Raw genomic sequence first — 24,640 nt, forward strand, 5'->3', positions numbered from 1 at the left:
ACATGCACACAACAGACCCTGAGGGCACACATGCACACAACATGCACACAACAGACCCTGAGGGTACACATGCACACAAGATGCACACAACAGACCCTGAGGGCACACATGCATACAACAGCCACTGTCCAGGAGCTTCAGTCTCAGAGGCAGGACTTCTTACAGGGTGTGCATGGGTGTATGTGCCGTGGACGACAACTTTCCACCTTCCTGTGAGTTCCAAAGATGAACTCAGGTCACCAGGCTTGTGTGGCAAGAGCTTGTCCCCTGAGCCATGTCACCAGCCATGTTAATTTTTTGTTTCGATTTTATGAGACAGCATGTCAATGTGTATCCCTGGCTGCCTGGAACTTGCTATGTAGAGCAGGATGGCCTTGAACTCATAGAGAGCTGCCTGCTTCTGCCTCCTGAGCTCTGAGATTAGCCAGGCATGGTTCAGAGACCAGGATTTGAACTCTGCCTTTACTAGCCCTGTGACCTGGAGAAAGTTGTTTACCCTTGCAAAGTGCTGTGTCCTCATCTGGAAACAGGGTTCGTGCTGCTGCTGCTTTTTCTCGTGAGACTGTCATGAGGGTTGAGACACAGCACACAGTGCTGAGCACACATTACTAAGCCATTAAGAAACATAGTGTAGAAGCTAGAGAGATGGCTCAGCCATTAATAGCACTGACTGCTCTTCCAGAGGTCCTGGGTTCAAGTCCCACGCGGCAGCTCACAACTGTCTGTATTTCCAAGATCTGACTCCCTCACACAGACATACATGCAGGCAAAGCAGCAAAGCACATAAACTTAAAAAACTAAAGTATTCAAAATAAAAGAGAGAAGCATGGTGTAAACACAAACTTGCAGTGATGGTGTGCTTTTGAGTGTGTGGTGCTCTTCGTGAGTTCCTCTGGCCATGTGTTCACAGACAGGCTTGGTGGTTTCTGTGGCCTTTGGGAAAGGAGCTCATCGTTAGCGTGCCCAGTCTCACTGTCGTGAAAACCCGTTGTGCTCTACGACTCACCTCTCCCTCTCCAGCAACCACGACTTCCACTGATGGCTTTATCGTCGCTGTTGTTTTGCCTTCCCCAGAATGTCTTATGGTGGGAGTGATGCATTGTGGAGCCATTTCAGATTGGCTTCTTTTGTTTAACAGTGTGCACAATGGTTCCTCTACATTTTGTCCTGACTAGAAAGCTGAGGGCCCTTTATCACCAAGGTCTTGTCTCCTGTCTGTACCACAGTATGTCACTCACCTGCTGCAGCAGCTGGAGCTGGTGATAAACACTTGTGTTCAGCATCTTGTGTGGACATAGTTTCAATTCCCTTGAGTAAACCCGGAGAAGTGTAATCACCAGATGATGGGATAAGTCTATTTTGTCTCCTAAGTCACTGCCCACCTGTCTTCTAAAGGAGTCTGTGCTATTTCACATTCCTCCAGAAAAGAATGTGTCCTCACTCCTCACACTCTTTACAACATTTGGCATTGTGTTTCCTGTTTTGACCAGTTCATCTGGTATCTATGTGGCTGTATTTTGTTTTATAACCATGGAGCTTTGTTTCAGCTTTGACATCAGGAGTGTGAAGTCTCCCACTGTGTTTATCCTTTGACCAACCAGAGATTCTTGTAATTCCATTGAGTTAGAAGATCATCTTTTCTATTTCTTGCCAAAACCAAGTCATGGCTGTTTTGTTAGAGACCATGAATCTATAGCTCATTTTAGATAGTATTGACATCTTTTATTATTATTATTACTTTATAAATAATACCAATCAAAATTTCCACTTCCTCCCCTCCTCCTACTTTCCCCCAGCTCCCCCACTCACCCTCCCCACCCCCCTCCAGTCCTAAGAGAGTGTAGGGTACCCTGTCCTGTGGGAAGTCCAAGGCCCTCCCCACTCCATCCAGGCTTAGGAAGGTATGCATCCAAACAGACTAGGATCCCAAAAAGGCAGTACATGCAGTAGAGACAAATCCCAGTGCCATTATCATTGTCTTCTCAGTCAGCCCCAATTGTCAGCCACATTCAGAGGGTCCAGTTTGATCCCATCCTTATTCAGTCCCAGTCCAGCTGGCTTTGGTGAGCTCCCATTGGCTCAGGCACACTGTCTTAGTGGGTGGATCAACCCCTTGTAGTCCTGACTTCCTTTCTTATATTCTCCCTCCTTCTGCTCTTCAACTGGACCTTGGGAGCTCAGTCCAGTGCTGTAATGTGGGTCTCTGTCTCTATCTCCATCTGTCGCCGGACAGAGGTTCTATGGTGATATTCAAGACAGTCATCAGTTTGACTACAGGACAAGGCCAATTCAGGCATCCTCTCCTCCACTACCCAGGATCATCCCCATGGACTCTTGAGAACCCCCTCCAGAGCCAAGCTTCTTGCCAACCCCAAAATGGCTCCCTCAATCTCATTCCATGCTCCAATATCCGTCCTTCCTCCATCTCAACCATCCCACTCCCCCAAGCTCTTCCCAACCCTCCCTTTCTCCCTTCTCTTTTCCCCTCTCCCCACCCCCATGCTCCCAACTTTTGCCTGGCAATCTTGTCTGCTTCCAATTTCCAGGTAGATCTATATATGGGTTCACCTTCTTAATTTGCTTCTCTAGGATCACCAACTATAGGCTCAATGTCCTTTGTTTATGGCTAGAATCCACTAATGAATGAGTACATACCATATTCATATTTTTGGGTCTGGGTTATCTCACTCAGAATAGTGTTTTCTATTTCCATCCATGTGCATGCAAAATTCAAGATGTCATTGGTTTTTTACCGCTGAGTAGTACTCTAATGTGTAGATATGCCACACTTTCTTTATCCATTCTTCCATTCAGGGTCATCTAGGTTGTTTCCAGGTTCTGGCTATTATAAATAATGCTGCTGCTTTTATTATATTTAGATATGATATCATAAAGGGGTGGTGAATTTTGTCAAATGCTTTTTCGGCATCTAAGGAAATGATCATATCGTTTTTTTTCTTTCAGTTTATTCATATGATAGATTACATTGATAGATTTTCTTATGTTGAACCAGCCCTGCATCTCTGAGATGAAGCCTACTTGATCAAAATGGATAATTTTTTTTGATGTGTTCTTGGATTCAATTTGCCAGTATTTTATTGAGAATTTTTGCATCTATGTTCATGAGTGAAATTGGTCTATAATTCTCTTTCTTGGTTGAGTCTTTGTGTGGTTTTGGTATCAGGGTAACTGTAGCTCATAAAAAGAGTTTGGTAATGACCCTTCTGTTTCTATTATGTGGAACACATTGAGGAGTATAGGTATTAGCTCTTCTTGGAAGATCTGGTAGAATTCTGCACTAAAACCATCTGGCTCTGGGCCTTTTTTTTGGGGGGGGGAGGTTTTTGATGACAGCTTCTATTTCCTCGTGACTTATAGGTCTATTTAAATTGTTCACCTGGTCTTGGTTTAATTTTGATATATGGTATTTATTTTTAAAAATGTCCATTTCTTTTACATTTTCCAATTTTGTGATGTACAGCCTTTTGTAGTAAGACCTAATGATTTTTGAATTTCCTCAGTGTCTGTTGTTATGTCCCCCTTTTCATTTCTGATCTTGTTAATCTGAGTGTTCTCTCTCTTCCTTTTGATTAGTTTGGATAGGGGTTTGTCAATCTTGTTGATTTTCTCAAAGAACCAGCTCTTTGTTTCATGGATTCTTGGGATTGTTTTCTGTTTTTATTTTGTAACACCTGCATTACTCTCTCGGTACAGTTCGCACACCACTGTACCATATGCAAGCCAGGCAAGGGCATGGAGATCGAAAGAACACACAAGAGACCTGGGTCATTCAAAAGGAGATCAGCAGAATACCATTTATTCAAATTTAGGGAAAACCTTAAACACCTAGCTGCTGCACAATGGAATACCCCTCAGGCAGGTGAGAAATTACCACGCCCAAGGTGGAGTCAACAATGCCCTATAGCTAATCACCAGACGACAGAGGGAACACAGGAACAAACAGGATGTTTTAGTTGACTGGCCAGAAACTGTCCTCAAGATGAACCCCAGGAGCAGGGGTAGACCCATGGGCCCTACACTATTTTGTTGATTTCAGTCCTCAATTTATTTCCCAGTTTTCTACTCCTCCTGGTTGAGTCTGCTTCTTTTTTTTTTCTAGAGCTTTTAGGTGTGCTGTTAAGTCTCTAATGTGAGCTTTCTCTGTTTTCTTTATATGGGCACTTAGTGCTATGAACTTTCGCCTTAGCACTGCTTTCATAGTGTCCCATAGGTTTTGGTATGTTGTGTCTTCATTTTCGTTGAATTCAAGGAAGACTTCAATTTCTTTCTTTATTTCTTCCTTGACCCAGGAGTGGTTCAGTAGTTGACTGTACAGTTTTCATGAGTTTGTAGGCTTTCTGGGGGTGGTATTGTTGTTAAATTCTAACTTTACTCCATGGTGATCCGATAAGACACAGGTGGTTACTCCAATTTTTTTGTATCTGTGGATGTTTGCTTTGTTACCGAGTATGTGATCAACTTTTGAGAAGGTTCCATGAGGTGCTGAGAAGAAGGAATATTCTTTCATGTTTGGGTGGAATGTTCTATAGATGTCTGTTAAGTCCATTTGATTCATTACATCTGTTAGTTCTCTTATTTCTCTGTTAAGTTTCTGTCTGGCTGACCTGTCCGTTGGTGAGAGAGGAGTGTTGAAGTCTCCTACTATTAGTGTGTGGGGTTTGATGTGTGATTTAAGTTCTAGTAATGTTTCTTTTACATATGTAGGTGCTTTTATACTAGGGGCATAGATATTCATGATTGAGACTTCATCTTGATGAATTGTTCCTGTTATGAGTATAAAGTGTCCATCTCTATCTCTTCTGATTGATTTTAATTTGAAATCAATTTTGTTAGATATTAGGATAGACACACCTTCTTGTTTCTTAGGTCCATTTGATAGGAAAACCTTTTTCCAACCCTTTACTCTGAGATAGTGCCTGTCCTTGAGGTTGAGGTGTGTTTATTGTAAACAGCAGAATGTTGGATCCTGTTTTTGTATCCATTCTCTTAACCTGTGCCTTTTTATAGGTGAATTGAGTCCATTGATATTAAGTGATATTAATGACCAGTGGTTGTTAACTCCAGTAATTTTTTTTGGTGGTAGTGTTTGTGTGTTTCCCTTCTTTGAGTTGTGCTGGTGGAGGGTTATCAGATGTCTGTGCTATTGTCGGTGTTGTTGGCTTCCTTGGATTGAGGTTTTCTTTCCAGTACTTTCTGTAAGTCTGGGTTTGTGGATATGTATTGTTTAAAACTGTTTTTGTCATGGAATATCTTGTTTTCTTCATCAGTGGTGAAAGAAAGCTTTGCTGGGTATAGTAGTCTAGACTTTCATCCATGGTCTCTTAGTGTCTGCAGCACATCTATCCAAGACCTTCTGGCTTTCATGGTTTCCATTGAGAAGTCAGGTGTAATTCTGGTAGGTTTACCTTTATATGTTATTTGGACCTTTGCAGCTCTTAATATTCTTTCTTTATTCTGTATGTTTTGTGTTTTGATTATTATATGGCGAGGGAATTTTTTTTGATCCAATCTATTTGGTGTTCTGCAAGCTTCTTGTACCTTCATAGGAATATCCTTCTTTAGGTTGGAAAAGTTTTCTTCTATAATTTTGTTGAATATATTTTCTGGGCTTTTGAGCTGGAATTCTCCTTCTTCTACCCTTATTATTCTTAGGTTTGGTCTTTTCATGGTGTCCCAGATTTCTTGGATGTTTTGTGTTAAGAATTTGTTGGATTTGCTGTTTTCTTTGATCAATGAGTCTATTTCCTCTATAGTATCTTCAGCACCTGAGATTATTTCTTCTATCTCTTGTATTCTGTTCGCTATACTTGTCTCTGTAGTTCCTGTTTATTCACCCAGATTTTCCATATCCAGCCATCCTTTGGTTTGTGTTTTGTTTATTACCTCCATTTCTGTTTTCAAGTCTTGAACTGTTTCCATTACCTGTTTGATTGCTTTTTCTTGGTTTTCTTGGGTATCTTTGAGGGATTTATTAATTTCTTCTAACTTTTTGTTTGTGTTCTCTTCCATTTCTTCAAGGGAGATTTTCATTTCCTGTTTAAATGTCTCCATCATTTTCATAAAGTTATGTTTAAAGTCGATTTCTTCTACTTCTTCTGGGTTAGGATGTTCAAGTCTTCCTGTTGTGTGTTCACTGGATTCTGGTGTTACCATGTTGCTTTTCAGGATGTTAGAGGAATTCTTGCATTGACACCAACAGAGTCTTGGCACCTTGGTCCAATCTTTGTTGTGGCTGACTGTATACTTTGGAGTTTTTCTTGGTCTGCCCTCTCTTAGGTCCCCTCACACTGTAGCAGGCTGTGTTAATCCCCTCCGCCCCCGGAAGCAGGCTGTGTTGGGGGATCCAAGGACCTCACAGATGGGCTTGGGGGGCAGGGTGGAATGGGGTAAAGAATGCCAGCAGCATGGAACTCACCCTGCTGAATGGCCAGAAAAGCTTAGGAAATTGGAGGGGGCCTGGATTCAGTCCCCTGGGCTCTTACATCTCCGGATCCCCTCAGCACAGGAGCAGGGTCTCTTGCAGGATTCTAAGGACCTCATAGTCCAAAAGGCAGGCTTAGGGGGCAGGGTAGGATGGTAGAAAGAAGCCTCAGTCACAGAAACACTCTCCGGACCCCTCTGCTCTGAAGCAGGCTGTGTTGGGGGATCCAAGGACCTCACAGATGAAAAGGCGGGCTTCAAGTATTGACATCTTAAATAATGTTGTTTCCAATCTGTGAAATGGAATTTCTTTCCCTCTATTTGAACTGTCATTAATTTCCTCTAAGAACATTTTGTAGTTTTCTCTGTGCAAGGCATTTACTCCCTTCTCACATTAACTCTGAAGTATTTTGTTCTTTCTGTGATAGAGCATGGGTCTCTTGATTTTCTGTAAGCTTGTTGTGTAATCTGTAAGTTTTTCATGCAATCGCGAGGGCTTCCTGCATATAGAATCCTATTCTGTAAGCTTGTTTTGTAATCTGTAAGTTTTTCATGCAATCGCGAGGGCTTCCTGCATATAGGATCCTATTCTGTAAGCTTTTTGTGTAATCTGTAAGTTTTTCATGCAGTCGCGAGGGCTTCCTACATACAGGATTCTATTTTCCACAAGCAGAGGCCATTTCCTGTCTCCATTTCTAGTGAGAATGTCCTTAATTTCTTTTGCCTGTTGCTCTGATGTTGTTAGCCCTATGTTGAACAGAAGTGAAATCAGGTTGTTTCCAGGTTCTGGCTATGACAAACTCTCCTGAGTAAATTGGGAGCATGGGGACCTTGGGGAGGGCTGAAGGGAAAAGGGGAGAGGCAGGGAGAGGAGCAGAGAAAAATGTAGAGCTCAATAAAAATCAATAAAAAAATAAAAAGGAAGTGAAACCAGATGCCCTTGTCTTGTTCTCAATCTTAGAAGCTAAGACTTCAGCTTTCTGCTGTTGAATATGTTCAAGCTCTGAGTAGGGGTTTGGAAATTGCCCTGTTCTGTGTTCCTAGCTATGGAGAGCCTGGAGCATGATGATTACTGGAAAAATGTAGGTTTTTTTTTTAATTTAAAGAACTAAGTATTTGTTTTTATTCTTTTCTTTGTGCTTTGTTTATTTGCTTTTTTTTCCCATAAGACCAGGTCTTACTTTGTATCCCAGGTCGGCCTCAAGTTCATGACAGCCCTCCCACCTTAGCCACTCCGCCTTGTTGTGAATTGGAGGCCGATGGCATGGTTGTGATGTGTCATCAGGCAGCGCACTAGCAAGGATCCAGTGTTGGTCACTAATGATGGCAATAAAGTCACTCCAATTACGGTCCAGTTGCTTGTACAGTTTGCATTTTAGAGTCCCATCATGTTGTCTTTGCCTTTCTATATTAGACTTACAGCTGGAAGGAGGCAGCATATGTTCCAACTCTTAATATTTATGGCTGCTGAATACTTGCCACCCATTGGAAGCAAAGAAAATGAACAAAAAGCTATGAATTGTGCATACAAGTTGTTCGCGCCTGCACTTGTAATAGCACATGCCTCACTGTGGCCCAACGTGGAAGCCACGTAGCTGACGTAAAGGGCCTCGGTTTTCACTTGGGATGGCTGGAAGCATCCTTACCGCCATTTCATTAGTCACGCCATGTGAGTCCATCAGGATGGAGCCCTCAACTCACAGCAGATAGAAATTCTGATGAAGCGTAGTCTCAAAATGGGAACATCAAATGGTTTTATTTAAGTATGGCCATCTCTCTTTGTTTGAACTTTTAGCAAGCAAGTTCTAAGTGTGAGCTAGCCAGTCTTCACACTCCGTGAACAAGGTCACCCGAGTCACATTTTAAAGAACTGCTTTCACAGAGGCAGAATTTGCTAGTGGCATTAAGGTTGCGGAATGTGGCAGAAAAACAGATCTTTTGGTCTGTGAGGGGGTTGCTACTGAAAACAAGTACAGCCCTAGAGCGTGTATGAAAGAGGAACCTAGAACAACCCAGGACTGTGTTGTAGGATCCAAGGGCAGGTGGGGCAGCCAGGCTGGGGAGAACAACAGGCCCCACGATCCAGGGTCTCTGTCTCCCTGTTTCTCTTGCAGCTGGCCCTGCTCTCAGCAGACCGGCCGCCCCCTCCTGCACTCGGTCATCTAGAGCTGCCTCCATCTGTCTTTTCATTGCTCTGGTGCCAGGGGCCAGCAGAGGTTGCCTGGCATCGCTGACTTCCAAATCCCTGGAATGCAGACACTCATTAGGTCGTTCTGACTCGGGTGACCATGCCCTGGGTCATTCATTTATGAATTCAAAACGTGCAGTAAGGCCCAGGACTGTCTCAACAGCCAAGGATGCTTCTTGTAGTGTGGGGAGTTGTGTGTGAGACACATGGCAAAGGAGAGACTGCCTGCTTTGTGGGGCCCGGTTGAGGGCTGCCAGTTTCAGAGAAAGGGAAGGAAGTATGGACTTAGGATTTGGGTTGTTTTGTCCTAGGTTTAAACCTGGACACACCAGCTCTGCATGAACAGAACATATTAAATGAATGCTTTTTGGCCTTAAGTTTTTAATCAGTGAAATGGGAACAATCCTTTAGAAGGCAGTCATGAGGCTTGTTAAAGCAAACAGTGCTCGCCAGACAACAGTCTGTCCACCACTGCTCTGAGCCATGCGGCCCGTGGGAGCCATTTCCTTACTTGCCTTGGAGATTAAACTGTGGGATGTTTACCTGGCATCAGGCGTTTGTAAACCCTGAGCCCCAGTGTGGCTGCTGTGCTCTTATTCTCACTACGAATCACATTCCCCTCTTTTTCCAGTTCCCATTTGGCCGGCGCTTGCCTTGTGACATCTACTGGCACGGAGTTTCATTTCGCGACAGTGACATACTCTCCGGTCAAGTGAACAAATTTCCAGGTATCTGCTCTTATTGTTGGTCTTTAGAAGTAGTTCTAGGTCCAGAATACAGTCTTCCTTCACAAGAACATGACAATGTTTTCAGATCATGAGGACTCTTAATTGAGAATGTCTGCCCATGCTCTGCCTGGCTGCTGTTGCTATGGAGAAGAAGTCCCCAGGAAATCATGACAACTAACACACCTGAGGCTTGGAAGATGTAGACTGGCCGTCCCAGGTTAAAGACCTGCTTTCTGTGGGTCAGGTGCTTGCTGTGCACGTGTGAGGACTGGAGTTCAGATGCCCACCTGTACCCCGCTTCCTGGGGCAGAGACAAAGGATGCGCAGGGAAAGCGGCTAGCCAGGCTAATAGAATGGGCACGCTCCAGGTTCAGTGGCCGAAGTGAACTGAGGTGGGGAGTGATGTGGAAGAAGGTACCAGATATTAACCTCTGGCCCTCCGCACACATGTCCACCAGCACACACATGCATACCACACACATAGGTAAACATGCACAAAACAAACGAACGTGGTTTGAACTTGTTGAGTTAGAGATACAGCACAGGAGTCCAGTGACGGGCTACAGAGTCTATAGGAAGAAGTATAGCCTTCCTCGAGCGGGGAGCCAGGTCAGCCATGACAGTTGAAGGTAGCATTAGAGTGAGCTCTCCTAGTCCCCACTCTTTAAGTGCCATAGGCTGTGGGCAGCCTCTAGACTTACCCTGCGGCCAGGACATGGTGGCAGGAAATGGTTAAGATCACCTCCGTGTGTGGGGCCCAGCCTCCGTGTCCACTTCTTTTCTGTCTCTCAAACCCTTACCTCCATCTCCTCTATAATCACTATTCCTGACAGCGTGTGATGACAGAGGTGAGGGTTAGCGGGGCTACTCGGGGAGGAGGGAGTGTTTTGTTGAGCTTCCAGATACAGGCCTCACATTATTTTTGTTACTGCATTGTATTGTAAATATTATATCCTATTATAATATAATAAATAATTTTAAAGGACAGAAAAATCACCCAAGTTCCATCCCTTGTTTATATTTTTCTCTCAAAGTTTGATTTATTTTTTATTTTATGTACACGAGCCTTTTGCCTGTATGTATGTGTGTATATATGTAAAATGTGCATGCAGTGCCTGTGAAGGCCAGAAGAGGGCATCAGATCTCTGGAGCTGGAAGAGCAGCTAGTGCTCTTCACCCTGAGCTGTCTCTCCAGCCAGAATTTCTCAGGCTTTAGCTTTGGTCACTGTTTGTATAGTGCAGCCTCAATGCAGCTGCCATAGCAGACTGGCTTCTGCTAGTGTCTTGTCTTTTGAACTTGTATTGAAGGGAGAACCAGTTTGCCCTTTTTTTAGTATCCTGTCCCATATCTTCAAGAAAAGGCCTCTCAGCTAACCCGATATGGTGGCTCATGCTTGTAATCTCAGCACTGGGAGACTGAGACAGAAAGATAGCCATTCACTGGAGCTCAGCCCAGGCAACACATTGAGCTGCAGGCTAGCCTAAGACATGGAATGAGACCCTCTCTCAAGACCGAAACAAACAACAAAAACACCCCTTCTCAGAAAACCCAACATCCATATACATATTTACACACTGGCGAGTTTTGTCACGCTCATGGGGGTTTAACTCAGACATTCAAGGCTGCTAACATAGGCAGTACTTGGTTCACTGGGAAGGAGACAAGGTAGGAAGCACAACATGGCTGCCAGTCAGTATGGAGCATTTATCTTTAGTAAAGTATTTGCAAAAGTCCCAGGGACTTGTTTCTGGCCCACATCTGTCCTGGCTTCCATGGCCTCAGGAGCCAGCATCTCTGTGCATCCGAGGACCCTGCAAGGCTCATATCCAGGCACCAGGGTCACCACTCCTGCCTGTTGCCTGCTGGCATGCAGCTTTTCAGTCTGAGTTTGTGTTAACCGTGTGCCCTGTCTTCGCCAACACAGCAGATATCCCACCTTTATCGGTTTTGAGGGGAACGGAGCTGGAAGTTATCTCAAGGTCGAATTTGTTCTCAGACAGGAGAAAGGGTTTTGTGAGACACACCGCTCTAATGGGCTTGCTACTGGGTTTTTTTTTTTCTGTCTTGCTGCTCACAAAAAGACTACTTTTTTTTTAAAGCGGGGGGGGGGGACTTCTTGAGGTCATGGAGGAAACAATTTGCACGTTTGCATGCAAACAACACTGCACAGGCAGAGTGCTGTCACATGACTCACAGTCACCTGTGAGCCTGCCGCTGCCTTTTCTTTCCACTCTGTCTCCCCGATGGCTGCAAGTGAGAGAGTAGCTAAGGGCCAACATCAGCAAATAAGGGGGCAAAAGTACTCCTGAAGGACTAGCTTTATACAAGAACGTTTGTTCCAAAGAGAGGAGCGTGCTCCATCATATATCCACCCTGCCCACGAGGGGAACACGCAGCAGTTGTCTGGGCGGACACAGCAGCCTTGGGAACCTGCCAGCAGGGAGTGGCTCCACACCCTCCACCTTGACAACAGCCAGCCAAGGCCGTGGGCAACTCCAGCCAGAGCTGATGGACTTCTGGCTCCTGGCATGTCTGGGCTTTTCTCCCGCCTCACACATATCCCATTATTCTAAAAGCACACTTCCCACACAGGTGTATCTCCAGTTCTGGTGGACGCTCCAGGAGAGAATATGCTAGAAATCCAGCATAAACCTGCATCTTCTGGACACTCCTAGTGGAATTTATCTGTCTGTGTCACGGCATTTGATGTTATTTGCTTTTCTATGGGTAATTTTCTTTGTTCAAAATGCATTTATATCATAGATGATGTATTAATATTTTTGTTTAAACAATTAGATAGGTCTTTGCTTTGGTTTTTTGTTTTGTTTTTGAAACAAAATCAGGGCTCTCCGTGTAGCCCTGGATGGCCTCAGTCTGGCTGGCCTCAAACTTGCTGTGATCTTCCTGCCTCTGCCTCCTGAGTGCTGGGAATCCAGCGGTGTGCCACCACACCTGGCTCTGTCTTTGCTTTAAGAAAGTCCAAAGGTGCCATTTCCTAGCCGACAGGCAACAGTTTTCTACCGGGTTTCTAGGTCTGAAAGGCGAGGTGGCACGTGGCAGTCGGGGGCTTCCCTGTCGGTGGGAGTGGCAGGTGATCAGGCGGCAGGCGCTGGTTCAGGGATGAGCGAGTCTTAGTCAGAGTACTGTGCTGAAGAGAGCACGCTCAACCGAGCCTGCGGGCTGGGGGAGATTCTGGAGGAGCTGACCTGGTACAGGCCACAGCATGCCATAGCTCCATGGGGGCCAGTGGGGCGGTGGGGAAGCAACACTGGAAACCCCACTCAGCCGTGTGTGGCTCAGGTCACAAGGAGCAAAAGATAAGTTACCAACGCAGAGATCAGAAAAACACATAAAAGCCTCAGCTGTAGAATTCAATCAAACTTAGCAGAGGGAAACAGTCGTGGATCAGTCACTGCAAGTCTCGATGGGTTCTAGAGCCAGGGAGGCTCTCAAGCGAGGAGAGGTTGTTTTCAGGACAGAGGCAAAGCTTGGAGCCTCTGGAGCCTGGAGTCTGAGGGTGTGGACACTGTAGGGCCTTTGGGGAGGGGGTGTGTGCTGGAGCTTTGGGGGCCTGGAGTCTTCGGAGCAAGGAGCCTGTGGGCCTTGTTGAATGAAAAACAAACAAAATGGAAAGGACATGGCTGCTCCTAGGGACGGTGGAGAAGGCTGAATGTGGGTAAAAGGAGAGAGTAGCCGGAGGCAGGGACATCGGGGAGAGTCCAGAGTGAACTTGATCAGACCGAGCTGGGCCGTGTGGGAGGGGGAAGAGGAGAGGCATGTGTGTTTCTATTTTATGCCTTTAGTTGTCAGGGAAGATTGAAACAAAGCAGCCTGATTAAGTTTCTCATGATGTCACCGGAGTCCACAGGATAGAGGAATTGTGAAGTAATGTGTGCTGGCATGCGGTAGAGAGGGGCTCAGCAAGTGCGAGGTAGAACTTTATTACCCGCAAAGATGACAAAGGATAATCTCAGGCTCGAGGCTCAAATGGAGGCAAAACCTCGCACTCCCATTTTACAGTGAGGGGAGATAAATGGACCAATTCTCCTTTCGTTAGTAGATCCTCCTAATCCGCAAGTCTCTGCTCCTGAGAACTTGACCGTGGTGGGCAGGAGGCTTTAAACGTCTCTGGTGGCCTACCCTGGTCGAGCCTCACGGCTTCTCTTCTCTTCAGGCATGACGGAGATGGTGCGTAAAATCACCCTGAGCAGAGCGCTGAGAATCATGCAGAACCTGTTTCCGGACGAGTACAACTTCTACCCTCGCTCGTGGATTCTGCCCGAAGAGTTCCAGCTCTTTGTCACTGAGGTAGATGGCATGCCAGCCTATGGCCTCAAATAATTGTGCTTGTGACTGCAGCTGTATCCTGGGAGCTGGGCCAAGGGGGCACCAGAAAGTTGAGCAACTTGCTTGCCCGCCGTGAGTGTTCCCAGCCATGGAGGCAGCTTGTGGAGTGGACAGGCAGGACGTCAGGGAGGTAAATTGAAGTGACAGGTACTAGGGCTGGATCATGGAGTTGGGGAACCTGCAAACCAGGAAGCCTGAGCAGTGTGGGCCCACAAGTGGATTGGGCCGTGGAAGGGGGATTTTGGGGGTGGGCTTCTCAGCCACCAGCATAGTTGGCTGCTCAAAGACCAGCATGCAGGCCTAACAACGTGACGTGGGAAGCCTTTTATGTGTCCACTTTTAAGCTTGTGCCAGAAGATGCTCCAGAGTCTTGGCTACCGGTTTGAAACAGCTGTGGTGGGGAAGTGAGACTCAGAACCAAACCTTTGACAAGTTCTGCAGAGCATGCCATACTCACGGGCTACAGGGTAACAGCCACAGACCTTGGTCTCCTAGGACAGGTCAGCTACGTTCGCGGTTTTACTGTCTGGGCATTGTGCTCGTAGTTTGGCAGGATTCCTCTAACACTAAAGTAATTTTATGCCATTGGTTTTATGAATTATGCCCATTTATGGACGAGAAGACTTAGGCTTTGAGAAATTATGAAGTCTGATCAAGAAATACGATTTAGCTCTAGAGCCAACACTGAGGCCTAGAGACACTTTAAATACCCCAACATTGTTTTGGGGTCTAATATAAAAATCTAGAATTTGAAATAATTAAGATTTACCAAACACACAAATAGCTTGCTTTCCAGTTGTGGTGGCACACACCTTTAATTCCAGCACTTGGGAGACAGAGGCAAGTGGATCTCTGTGAGTTTGAGGCCAGCCTGGTCTATAAAGTGAGTTCTAGGACAGCCAGGACTGCACAGAGAAAACCTGTCTTGGGAAAAAGAAAGTGAGGGGAAGTGGGAGAAAAAGAAAGAAGAAAGAAAGGAAAGAAAAACGAAAACCTCAGCTTGCTCATTTTTAAAGAGAAGCTTGGGGTCTAGAAGCTCAGCGATAGAGACCTTGCACGTGTGAGACCCTGGGTTTGGTCTCCAGCATTGGGGATGGATGGATGGATGGATGGATGGATGGATGGATGGATGGATGGATGGATGGATGGCAGGCAGGCATGTATTTACTATGTGTAAATTTTGCTTCAATAAAGGTAACTTTTAAAGCAGCTACCAGCACTTCCGCTTTCGCCCATGGCTCTGCTCACTTTCCCTTCTGGTCTCTTCGACTCTGTCTAGTGGTTAAGCGGGTGGAGCTAGCACTCCATCCAGCACATTGAGGATCTAGTGAGATGAGCGTGCCCACCATCCATCGCAGAAGCCCTCGTGTGTGTCCCTGTGCTCAGGTCTCGCGTCCTCAACCCTCCCGCTGGACAGAGAACACGTGTGTTGGGGGGCCTTGTATGTGTATTGCTGACAGTGTTCCGTTAGATGACTATACCGCTGTGTGTTTATCCATCCTGCATTTAGGGCACTGGGTTTATTTCCAGGTCAGGGATGAGGTAAAAGCTGCCCAGACTGTTGAGCTGTAGGTTTGTAGATGCCTGTGCTCTTGGGACTCTCGGGATCATGTGACCTTGTGAGTTACTGGCTTCCTCACCGACAGTTCTCAAGCAGCAGGTCCCCGTGTCCCGGCAGCAGTGACAACGGGCTGTTACAGACATGACATTGTGATGTTCTGATGGCTTAACTCTAGCTCTTTCTGGTACTTTTGTTTTTTCTGAGATGGGTCTTGCTAGAATTATACGCGTGGGCCACTGTGCTCAGATTTTGTTCTTTCCTTTTCATGTTTTTTCTGATATTTAAGGACTTGTTCTTGTTGTTCTTTCTGTCCTCCCCCTTCTGAGACAGGGTATCGCTATGTAGCCCAGGCTTTCCTGAATTCGCTTGTAGATCAGGATGGCCTTGAGCTCACAGAGATCCACCTATCTCTGCCTCCTGAGTGCCGGGACTAAGGTGCAGTCCACCATGCCTGGTAATAGATCCAAATATTGAAAATTATTACTATTGTGGGGGGAGAGAGCACGTGTGTAAGCGTAAGTGTAGTACCGTGGTGTTATTAAACATCCTGCCCAGTCAGGTCTGGTCACCTCTCCTCTCCTCAATAAGCAATTGAAAGAGACAAATCAAAAACTGAAAGCAGAAAAAAAAGCCCTGACATTTATTCAGTGTGGCCCAATTGGGGAGGGGAGAGAGATTCAGCAAACCCCTCAGAGGTCCTGAAGTGGGAGCAGAGTTTAAGTAGCCAGCCTAGGATGCACACAGTCAGTGGCTGCTCAGAGTGCGGTCTCACCCATCACTGAGCCCGTGTGGGCATCTGGGGCTGTGCTGCAACAAGTTCCCTGCTGGCTGGCTCTTTCCTTTCCCAGAATGAGCTTCCTGGGGAAATTCCGTTCTTTGGTGGTCCATTGTTTGAACAGTCGGTCAGATGGAGTGATCTGTCTGTTCTGAGGGTCTTCATTTCTACCAGGCCAGTGACAGTGGCGAGCACCTGGCGAGCAGAGCTGGCTCTTTCTCTCCGCCTTGCTCGGAGACATAATCTCTATCGTGCTATTTCCTCCCAGCTGAAATGGAAATATAGTAAGTCTCCCTTTGCTCTGCTCCCAGTAACTCTCAGAGAGTTTCCTAGTTTCCATTTTATTTTCGCTCACAGCCTTCTTGGCTTTTTTTTGAGAATTCTGTTGCTCAGAATTTATAATTCTATTTATAAATGTATTGCTTAGTTTTACAATTATTTTGATATTTTCTAAATACTTTCTGTTAATGATTTCAATTTTACTTTGTTAACGTTGGAAATTATATTCTTTATTATATCAAGCTCTTTAATTTTTATAAAACATGCTTACAATTTTAATTACATTTATTTTTGTTTGTGTCAGTGTTGGGCATCACATTCCACAGTGTGTGTGGCGGGCAGAGGACAATGCTCTTTGGGAATAGGTTCTCTCTTCCTGCTGTGTGGGTCCTAGGAGTGAACCCAAGCTGCTAGGCTTGCAGTAGGTGCCTTCTGCTGCTGCTCCCTCAGTCCTCGAAAATGTATTGATTGTTTCCTTGTGGCCCGTATGTTGTCTTGGTGAACATTTCATATGTACTTGAAGTTATTTGTGTTCTGTCCTGGCTGATGTACCATTCTGTAAGTGTCAGGTCTAGTTAGTTCTCCATAGTGTCCTATCTTCATTTACTAGTTTACTGCCAGATACTGAAATTTCCAACTACAGTTGTAATTGTATTTCTTCTTTGCATGTGTTTTGAAATGTTCTTTTAATGATCATACTCCTTTATAAAATGATTTCTTTGTCCTGAGGTGTGCTTTCTGTGATATTGACAAGCACCCTCCAACTTTTATTGGCTTAGTATTTTCATGATACACTTTCCTATTCTTTTACTTCCAAACTATCCACGTTTAAAAGAGTAATTTTTGTTGAAAGCCTGTATATAGGTTATTGTCTTTTAGCCTGCTTGATAGTCTGTGCCTTTTAATTATTGTATGTAATCCATTTACACTTAGTGTGCGATATTGCCTTGGAATTTGGGTCTGGACTTTTGCTAATTATCTTCTATTTGTCTTGTTTAGATTAATTGAGTTAAAAGTTTGCTTTGTCACTTCTTTAGGTTTATTAAACATATCCATTTAAAAATGTTTCTAGTTTTTATCCTAATCCTATAGTTTGCTTACCATATTCCTAAGAAAATCCAAATAGCTTAAAACAGTACAGACCTGTTTCGATCCTCAATCTACATGCTTTTCCAACATGCTTTACTCTAATTCTGTAGCACATCATTATTTTTTATGCTTTAGAAAGTTATCTGCTTTGTCTTGCTTATCTCACAAAGTCTAGATTGGCCTCAAACTCACTCCCACCCTCCCCCACATTTCCACCCACCCTCCCCACTCCCACTGAAATCATAGGTATGTGCCTCCAGGCCAATGGAAAGTTGCTTTTTTAAAATTTATTGATTTTTATTGAGCTCTACATTTTTCTCTGCTCCCCTCCCCTTCAACCCTCTCCCATGGTCCCCATGCTTCCAATTTACTCAGGAGATCTTGTCTTTTTCTCTTTCCCATGTAGATTAGGTCCACATATGTCTCCCTTAGGGTCCTCACTGTTGGCTAAGTTCTCTGGGATTGTGATTTGTGGGCTGGTTTTCTTTGCTTTATGAATGAGTACATGTGATAATTGTCTTTCTGGGTTTGGGTTACGTCATCAAAATGATGTTTCCTAGCTCCATCCATTTGCCTGCAAATTTCAAGATGTTGTCATTTTTTCTGTTGTATAGTATTCCATTGTGTAAATGTACCACATTTTCCTTATCCATTCTTCAGTCAGGGGGCATTTAGGTTGTTTCCAGGTCTGGCTATGACAAACAATGCTGCTATGAACACAGTTGAGCACATGTTCTTGTGGCATGATTGAGCATCCTTTGGATATTTACCCAAAAGTGGTATTACTGGGTCTTGAGGAAGGTTGTTTCCTAATTTTCTGAGAAATCGCCACAATGACATCCGAAGGGGCTGTACCAGCTTGCATTCCCACCAGCAATGCAGAAGTGTTTCCTTTTCCACACAACCTCTCCAGCATAAGTTGTCATCAGTGTTTTTGATGTTGGTCATTCTTATAAGTATAGGATGGAATCTCAGAGTTGTTTTGATTTGCATTTCTCTGATGACTAAGGATGTTGACCATTTCCTTAAGTGTCTTTCAGCCATTTTAGATTCCTCTGTTGAGAGTTCTCTGTTTAGGGATGTACTCCATTTTTTTTTAAATTGGATTATTTGTTCTTTTGATGACCAATTTCTTGAATTCTTTGTATATTTTGGAGATCAGACCTCTGACTGATGTGGGGTTAGTGAAGATCTTTTTCCATTCTGAAGGCTGTCATTTTGTCTTGTTGACAGTGTCCTTTGCTTTATAGAAACTTTTGAAAGTTGCTTATTTTAAAGAAATGGAAAACAAATACATTTAGTTCTGACACCACATATACTCACTATCCCCAGCATTGTGAGTTCTTCCTTTAGGTCTAGGCTCCCTCTACTTTTATTTTTATTTGACCTGCAAGATTCCATCAGCAAACTTTTTCTTTTTCTTTTTTCTTTTTCTTCTTTTTTTAATAGTGGCAAATTCCCTCAGGACTTATCTGAAACTGTATTTTTCACTCAGTTTCTAAAGCATTTTGAAATGATTTTAGACTCATAAGATACTATGAAGTTAGTATAGAGTCCGTTTTTCTACCCACTTCTTGTAACGTCCCAGTGTGCATTATGCAGAGCCACTGAAGCTGGGAATGAGCCCTGATGGACTGTGAAGCAATATGCTAAGTCCTCCTCTGGACTGGGGTCTAGCCTGAGACCCTTGTTGGTTTGGTCATCATTTCCTGTTGGCCTCCCTCAGGCTCTCACAGTTCCTCAGTCTTTGATGTCATGACCTTGTCTTTCTGAACAGTATTGCCAGTTTTTATTGTTTCAGAAGGAGCTTCAATTTGATTTTATCTGATTTCTCTCACAGTCCAATTTAGATTACACTTTTTTTAACCAAAAATAACACAAAAAAGATACTGTAACCTCCTCAGTTCAGCATACCAAGAGGTATCATATTCCTGGTGGTATTGGTTAAATTAGTTATTACAACATCTTCTATATTTCTCTAGTGTAGAGTGATTATTTTAATCTTTGTAGTTACTATGTGTCTTACAGGGAGATGGATAGCCTGTTTGCATTACAATCCCCTCCCATTTGAGACTTTGTCAATTTCTGTATCTCCTGCCCCAAATACCACTGGGAGTTGGAATGAGAGTGTTCAATCTTTTTTTTTTTCTTTTTTCTTTTTTTGCCCCAAGACAGGGTTTCTCTGCAGCTTTTGAGCCTGACCTGGAACTAGCTCTTGTAGACCAGGTTGGCCTTGAACTCACAGAGATATGCCTGCCTTTGCCTCCCGAATGCTGGAATTAAAGGTGTGTACCACCACTGCCCATGTTCAGTCTTGGTATCATTTGAGTAGAATGGATCTCTGAAGAACGACACTGAATCTTCTGACCCATGGACATAAGTCATGCCTCCTTTAACCAAGGTCATCTTTAACTTTCTTCGCATGTCTTTGAGAATGACACAGTGTTGCACAGAAGCGGCACAGACAGACATCCTCCTAGTCTTGCTGTTTATAGTTTTTTGCTTATATTATTTCTGATGTAAGATGTGTTGTCACCTTTCTCTCTCTTCACTATGACGGAGTTCATCTCTGAGTCCGCCTTTCTCCTGCGATTGACTCTGAGTCCCTGGATTGCGATGTGCGTTCCTTCTCTGGTGCCGTTCTCCCTCCTGCCGCTCCCATTTGTGGAATAGCTGACCTGTTGCTTCTTCAGATGCATTTCCCTGTCTCTCTTGTTTGGCATGTCCATCCCACATACATGAGATCATTCGAAGGTGTCCCACGGTTTGTTGATGTTCCATTCACTTAAGGGAATTCTGGGATGCTGGGCTGGGGAGATGGCTCAGCGGTAATGCTGCTTGCCACCAAACTTGTCAGACCTGAGTTTGATCTCTGGGACTCATATGTGAATATATGAATTTCTTTTTCAGAAATTCAACTCCTCCAAATTAATCTCTGCCCTTCACATGTATATGTGCTCCCCAACACACAGACACACACACACAGAGTGACACACAGACACACAGACACAGACGCACCCACACAGACACACATACAGACACATAGAGACACACACAGAGACACACACACAATAGACAGACACACACAGAGACACACAGACACACACACAGACACACATACAGGTACACACAGACATACAGACACAGACACACAGACACATACAGAGACACACACAGACACACATACATAGACACAGACACACACACAGACACACAGACATAGACAGAGACACACACACAGAGATACATACAGAGACACATACAGACACATAGACACACACAAACACACATACAGGTACACAGACACACACACAGACACATACACAGACACACACAAACACACATACAGACACACATACAGGTATACAGATACACACACAGACACATACAGACACACACATACACACATACAGACACACATACAGGTACACAGACACACACATACACACATACAGGTACACAGATACACACACAGACACACACAGACATATACAGACACACATACACAGACACACACAGACACATACAGACACAGACACATACAGAGACACATACACATACAGACACACACACAGACACATACAGAGACACATACAGACACACACAAAGAGACACACATAAATTCAATAAAAATTTTCTCAGATGTGGGGTGTAGGAAATTTTAATCTGAGTTTTGGAGAGTGTTATATTCCTACACAAATTCCTAAACTTTGCTACACGATCCAGTTAAGTGTCTTAGAAATAGATGGCAGGTTTTCTTTCTAGAGAAACGCTCAGCCTGCAGCTGTTTATTCCTCTCTATTAAGGAAGGAATTTTATGTTTACTCTGCCCGCTGGTCCATGAATCCCGATGTTTCTCACTCTGGCTAGTGAGCACACTATTTCTGAACTGTGGGCACCAGGCACCTTTGGACGGTACTTCCTTTGATCTTGGTTTATCCACACGCACGGATCTGCATTTGTCTGAACACTAAAGGAGTTCTCTGGCAGAAGTCATCCTGGTCAGATTTGCAGTGCTGTACTTACCATCAGTAAACCAGAAGTCAAAGCCCTAGCAGATGCTTTCCTGCTGTGATAAAAAGTACTATGACCGAAAGCACCTAAGAGGAGAAAGGGTTTATTTTGGTCTGTAATTCTATGTGATACATCATGGTGATGAAGGCACAGCCTCAGGGGAAATGAGATGGCAGAAGCAGGAAGCTGGATGGTGACGTCCTAAGGGCTCCTTTACCTCCCCAAACACCACCTCCAATGGGGCTGACCGCTCAGATACAGCAGCCTGAGGGGGGCATGTCTATTCAAAGCCTAAGCAGCACAGATGCTGAAGCGGCACGGGCACTGGAAACAGGAGCAGAGGAAAACCACGGCCCAGTGGCTGAGCTGTTTGGTGTTGGTAGGGTTTTGAAGATGCGGATTTGACAGCAGAGTCCACACAAGACCATTCGAGTCCATTCAAGTCTTGAATGTCAGATCAAAGAACTTAACCGAGGGAGGCCATGTGGCAGCTTTGAGTAGAAGGCGGAGGGTGATGGTCAGACTTTAGAACTGGGACTGGGCGTGTTATCTGTCAGCGTGTAGAGCAGGTGGGTGAGGGTAAAGAGTGAAATTTGACAGAGAGGATGGGGATGTGCTGACGATTGGGCTGGGAATGGTCACACACATACATTCTGGTACCCAAGAGGTAAAGACAGGAGAACTGAGAGTATGCGGCCAGCCTGGGCTACACAGCAGTCTCGGAAAGCTCCCCACCGCAGGATAAAAGCACAGAACTTTCTACTGTGACGTGGAAACAGGGGTCTCGAGGAGAGAAGGGTTAGAAGCGAGGAGGGTTCATCAGGTGGCACCAAGGAGACTCGGGCATAGTGGAGCTGGAGAAGGTGGGATACTCTGGGATCTGGTGAGGCGCCAAGTAGAGGAGGAGGAAGATAATGATCTTGGGACTGAGCAGGTGCTGGTGGCTTTGTTGTGTCCATAGGGGGATCCTTTTCTCTGCAGTAAAGGTCAGAAGTTGGGCTAAGTGATGGTTCCAGTAGATTCCTGTTTTAGCTGTAATGTCTTCCTGTTTTAGCGTGTGCAGGTTGTAACGTCTTCCTGTTTTAGCGTGTGCAGGTTGTAACATCTTCCTGTTTTATCCCGTGCAGGCTGTAATGTCTTCCTGTTTTAGCGTGTGCAGGGTGTAACGTTTTCCTCCTTTAGTGTGTGCAGGCTGTAATGTCAATGCCCATTTGATTGAAGCTGAAATATTCAGGATGAGATAGTCTGACAGACAAAATCTGTATTAGTCTGACTCGGGCCTGACTTGCCTGCCATCCTCTTCTTCCGGGGTCTCTGTTCCCTTCCTCTTTCAGCCTCATAACTTGATCCCTGTGTGAATTAGTATTCTGTCACTATAATCAAATACATAAAGCCATCAACCTACTGAGATAAAACATTGTTTTGGCTCATAGTTTTGAAACGTCAGCTCCAAGCCAGTGACTAGTTGGTGCTGTTGCCTTGGGCTCCTTATGCACATGGTGGCAGGAACCTGTGGTAGAGACCTGCTCACCTCATGGCAGTGAGACCCAGAAAGAGAAGAGACTGGCACGCTGCAAGCTCCTTTAGGGCACAAAACCAATAGCATAAATAACCTCCCGGAGGACTCACCTACCACCCGGAACAGCACCACAGGCTGTCAGTCCACCTGTAACACCCGGGTTTTCAAGATCCAGCACTAACATCTAAATAGGAAAACACCCCTAGGTAGGGAAGTAGGAGGCACACGGGCATCTGGTGACCGTTTAATAATGATGTTTTAAATGTGGCATTATTTTTATTAGCTCCTCTGGTTTGCTAGAAAATAATGTCTTCACATTAAGAATTCAACTAACATATGATTAGGTGAGGTTAAAAAAAATCTAAAAATGTCTCCAGTGATCGCAGAACACACCTTGAATCCCAGGACTTGGGAAGTAAAGACAGGCAGATCTTTGTGAGTCTGAGGTCAGCCTGGTCTACATAGTGACTTCCAGGCTAGCCAGGACTACCTAGTGAGACCTTGTTTTCCAAAACAAAGTCTCCATTTATCAGGTGAGATGAGGTGGGTTCAGGTGGTATGGCCATAGGAGAGTTCCCACTAATTAGAAACCAGCAGTTTAGTGTATACCCTGTCAGCCTTTCCCTGTGCACAAACACATCCATGTTGAAGCAGATACAGATCTTTCCTGAAAACATTGGGATATACTAATCATGGCTCTTCGTTAGCTTGCCTTTACCCCCACCCTGTTCGCTCAACATCTTTTCAGGCCAGTGCTATGTCACATGTCATCACATGAGAGACCCTAGCTTGGGGTCGTGCTCCCGTATTTCTTGTTTCACAAAGAACACTGTGAAGGAACAGAGCGCCTCAGCGGGGTGCCAGCATTTTCTTCAGGTCGGTGGGTCATCTCTGTGCTGAAACTCTCTCAGGCAAAGCCAAGTGCACAACTTTATCAGGCGTGGGGCACCGTGCCTCTGCAGTGAGTGCCCTTCTGTCTCTGTGTGTATTGGTGTGCGTTTGTGCATGTGCATATGTGTGTGTGCGCGTGTGTGCGCGTGTGTGTGCGTGTGTGCGCATGTGTGTGTGCATATGTGTGTGTATGTGTGTGTACGTGTGTGTGCGTGTGTGTGCGCGCGTGTGTGTGTGTGTGTGTGTGTGTGTGTGTGTGTAGATGAGGTGTGAGTCTTTGTAAAACGTTAAGGAAATCTGCAGCTCTGTGATTTCTTGCGTGGATTAGTAGTGAGTGCATTTCATCCGTGAAGGGTGGACCCAGTGTCTCTGCTGCCTGTGAGCGTGCAGGGTGGACCCAGTGTCTCTGCTGCCTGTGAGCGAAGTCTTTACCCAAATGCAAGCAGCAGGTGGCGCCAGGTGGAAGCAAGTAGGCTTCTCAGTGGAGAGCAAAATCTAGGCTTGCCTTCCAATTTTAGCAGATGGCCAATCAAATTCCTTGAAGCTTTTTTTTTTTTGCATATGTTCTTCCATCTGGGTATTTGAGAAAAGTACAGTTTTGTTATCAAAACAGCATTTATTATGGTGAAAGAGTTTGTATTTCTCAGCAAAGATTTTTTTTTTAATTTTTAGTGAATAAAGCCAAAAACCTGCTCAGTAATGTCTTACAGCTTCTCTTTGGGATCCATTGAGCGTGAGCACTCTGTTTTCCCAGCAGCTGCTGCCCTGAGTTAGCTCTGGGGATTCAGCACCTCAGGGTGGAGTCAA

The 24,640-nt window shown here is 44.8% G+C and overlaps 1 protein-coding gene across 1 annotated transcript in view; it reads left to right on the forward strand.

The window, feature by feature from the left end:
- Positions 1–24,640, forward strand: part of Ttll11 (tubulin tyrosine ligase like 11) — a 244,069-nt gene that overhangs the window by 29,475 nt on the left and 189,954 nt on the right. Inside the window, exons 3-4 of the mRNA XM_026778629.1 lie at positions 9,261–9,357; positions 13,533–13,666. Of these exons, the coding sequence (XP_026634430.1) occupies positions 9,261–9,357; positions 13,533–13,666 (231 nt within the window). The remainder of the gene's footprint in view (positions 1–9,260; positions 9,358–13,532; positions 13,667–24,640) is intronic.

This window comes from Microtus ochrogaster, chromosome 4 (assembly GCF_000317375.1).
Source record: "Microtus ochrogaster isolate Prairie Vole_2 chromosome 4, MicOch1.0, whole genome shotgun sequence".
NCBI lineage: Eukaryota > Metazoa > Chordata > Mammalia > Rodentia > Cricetidae > Microtus > Microtus ochrogaster.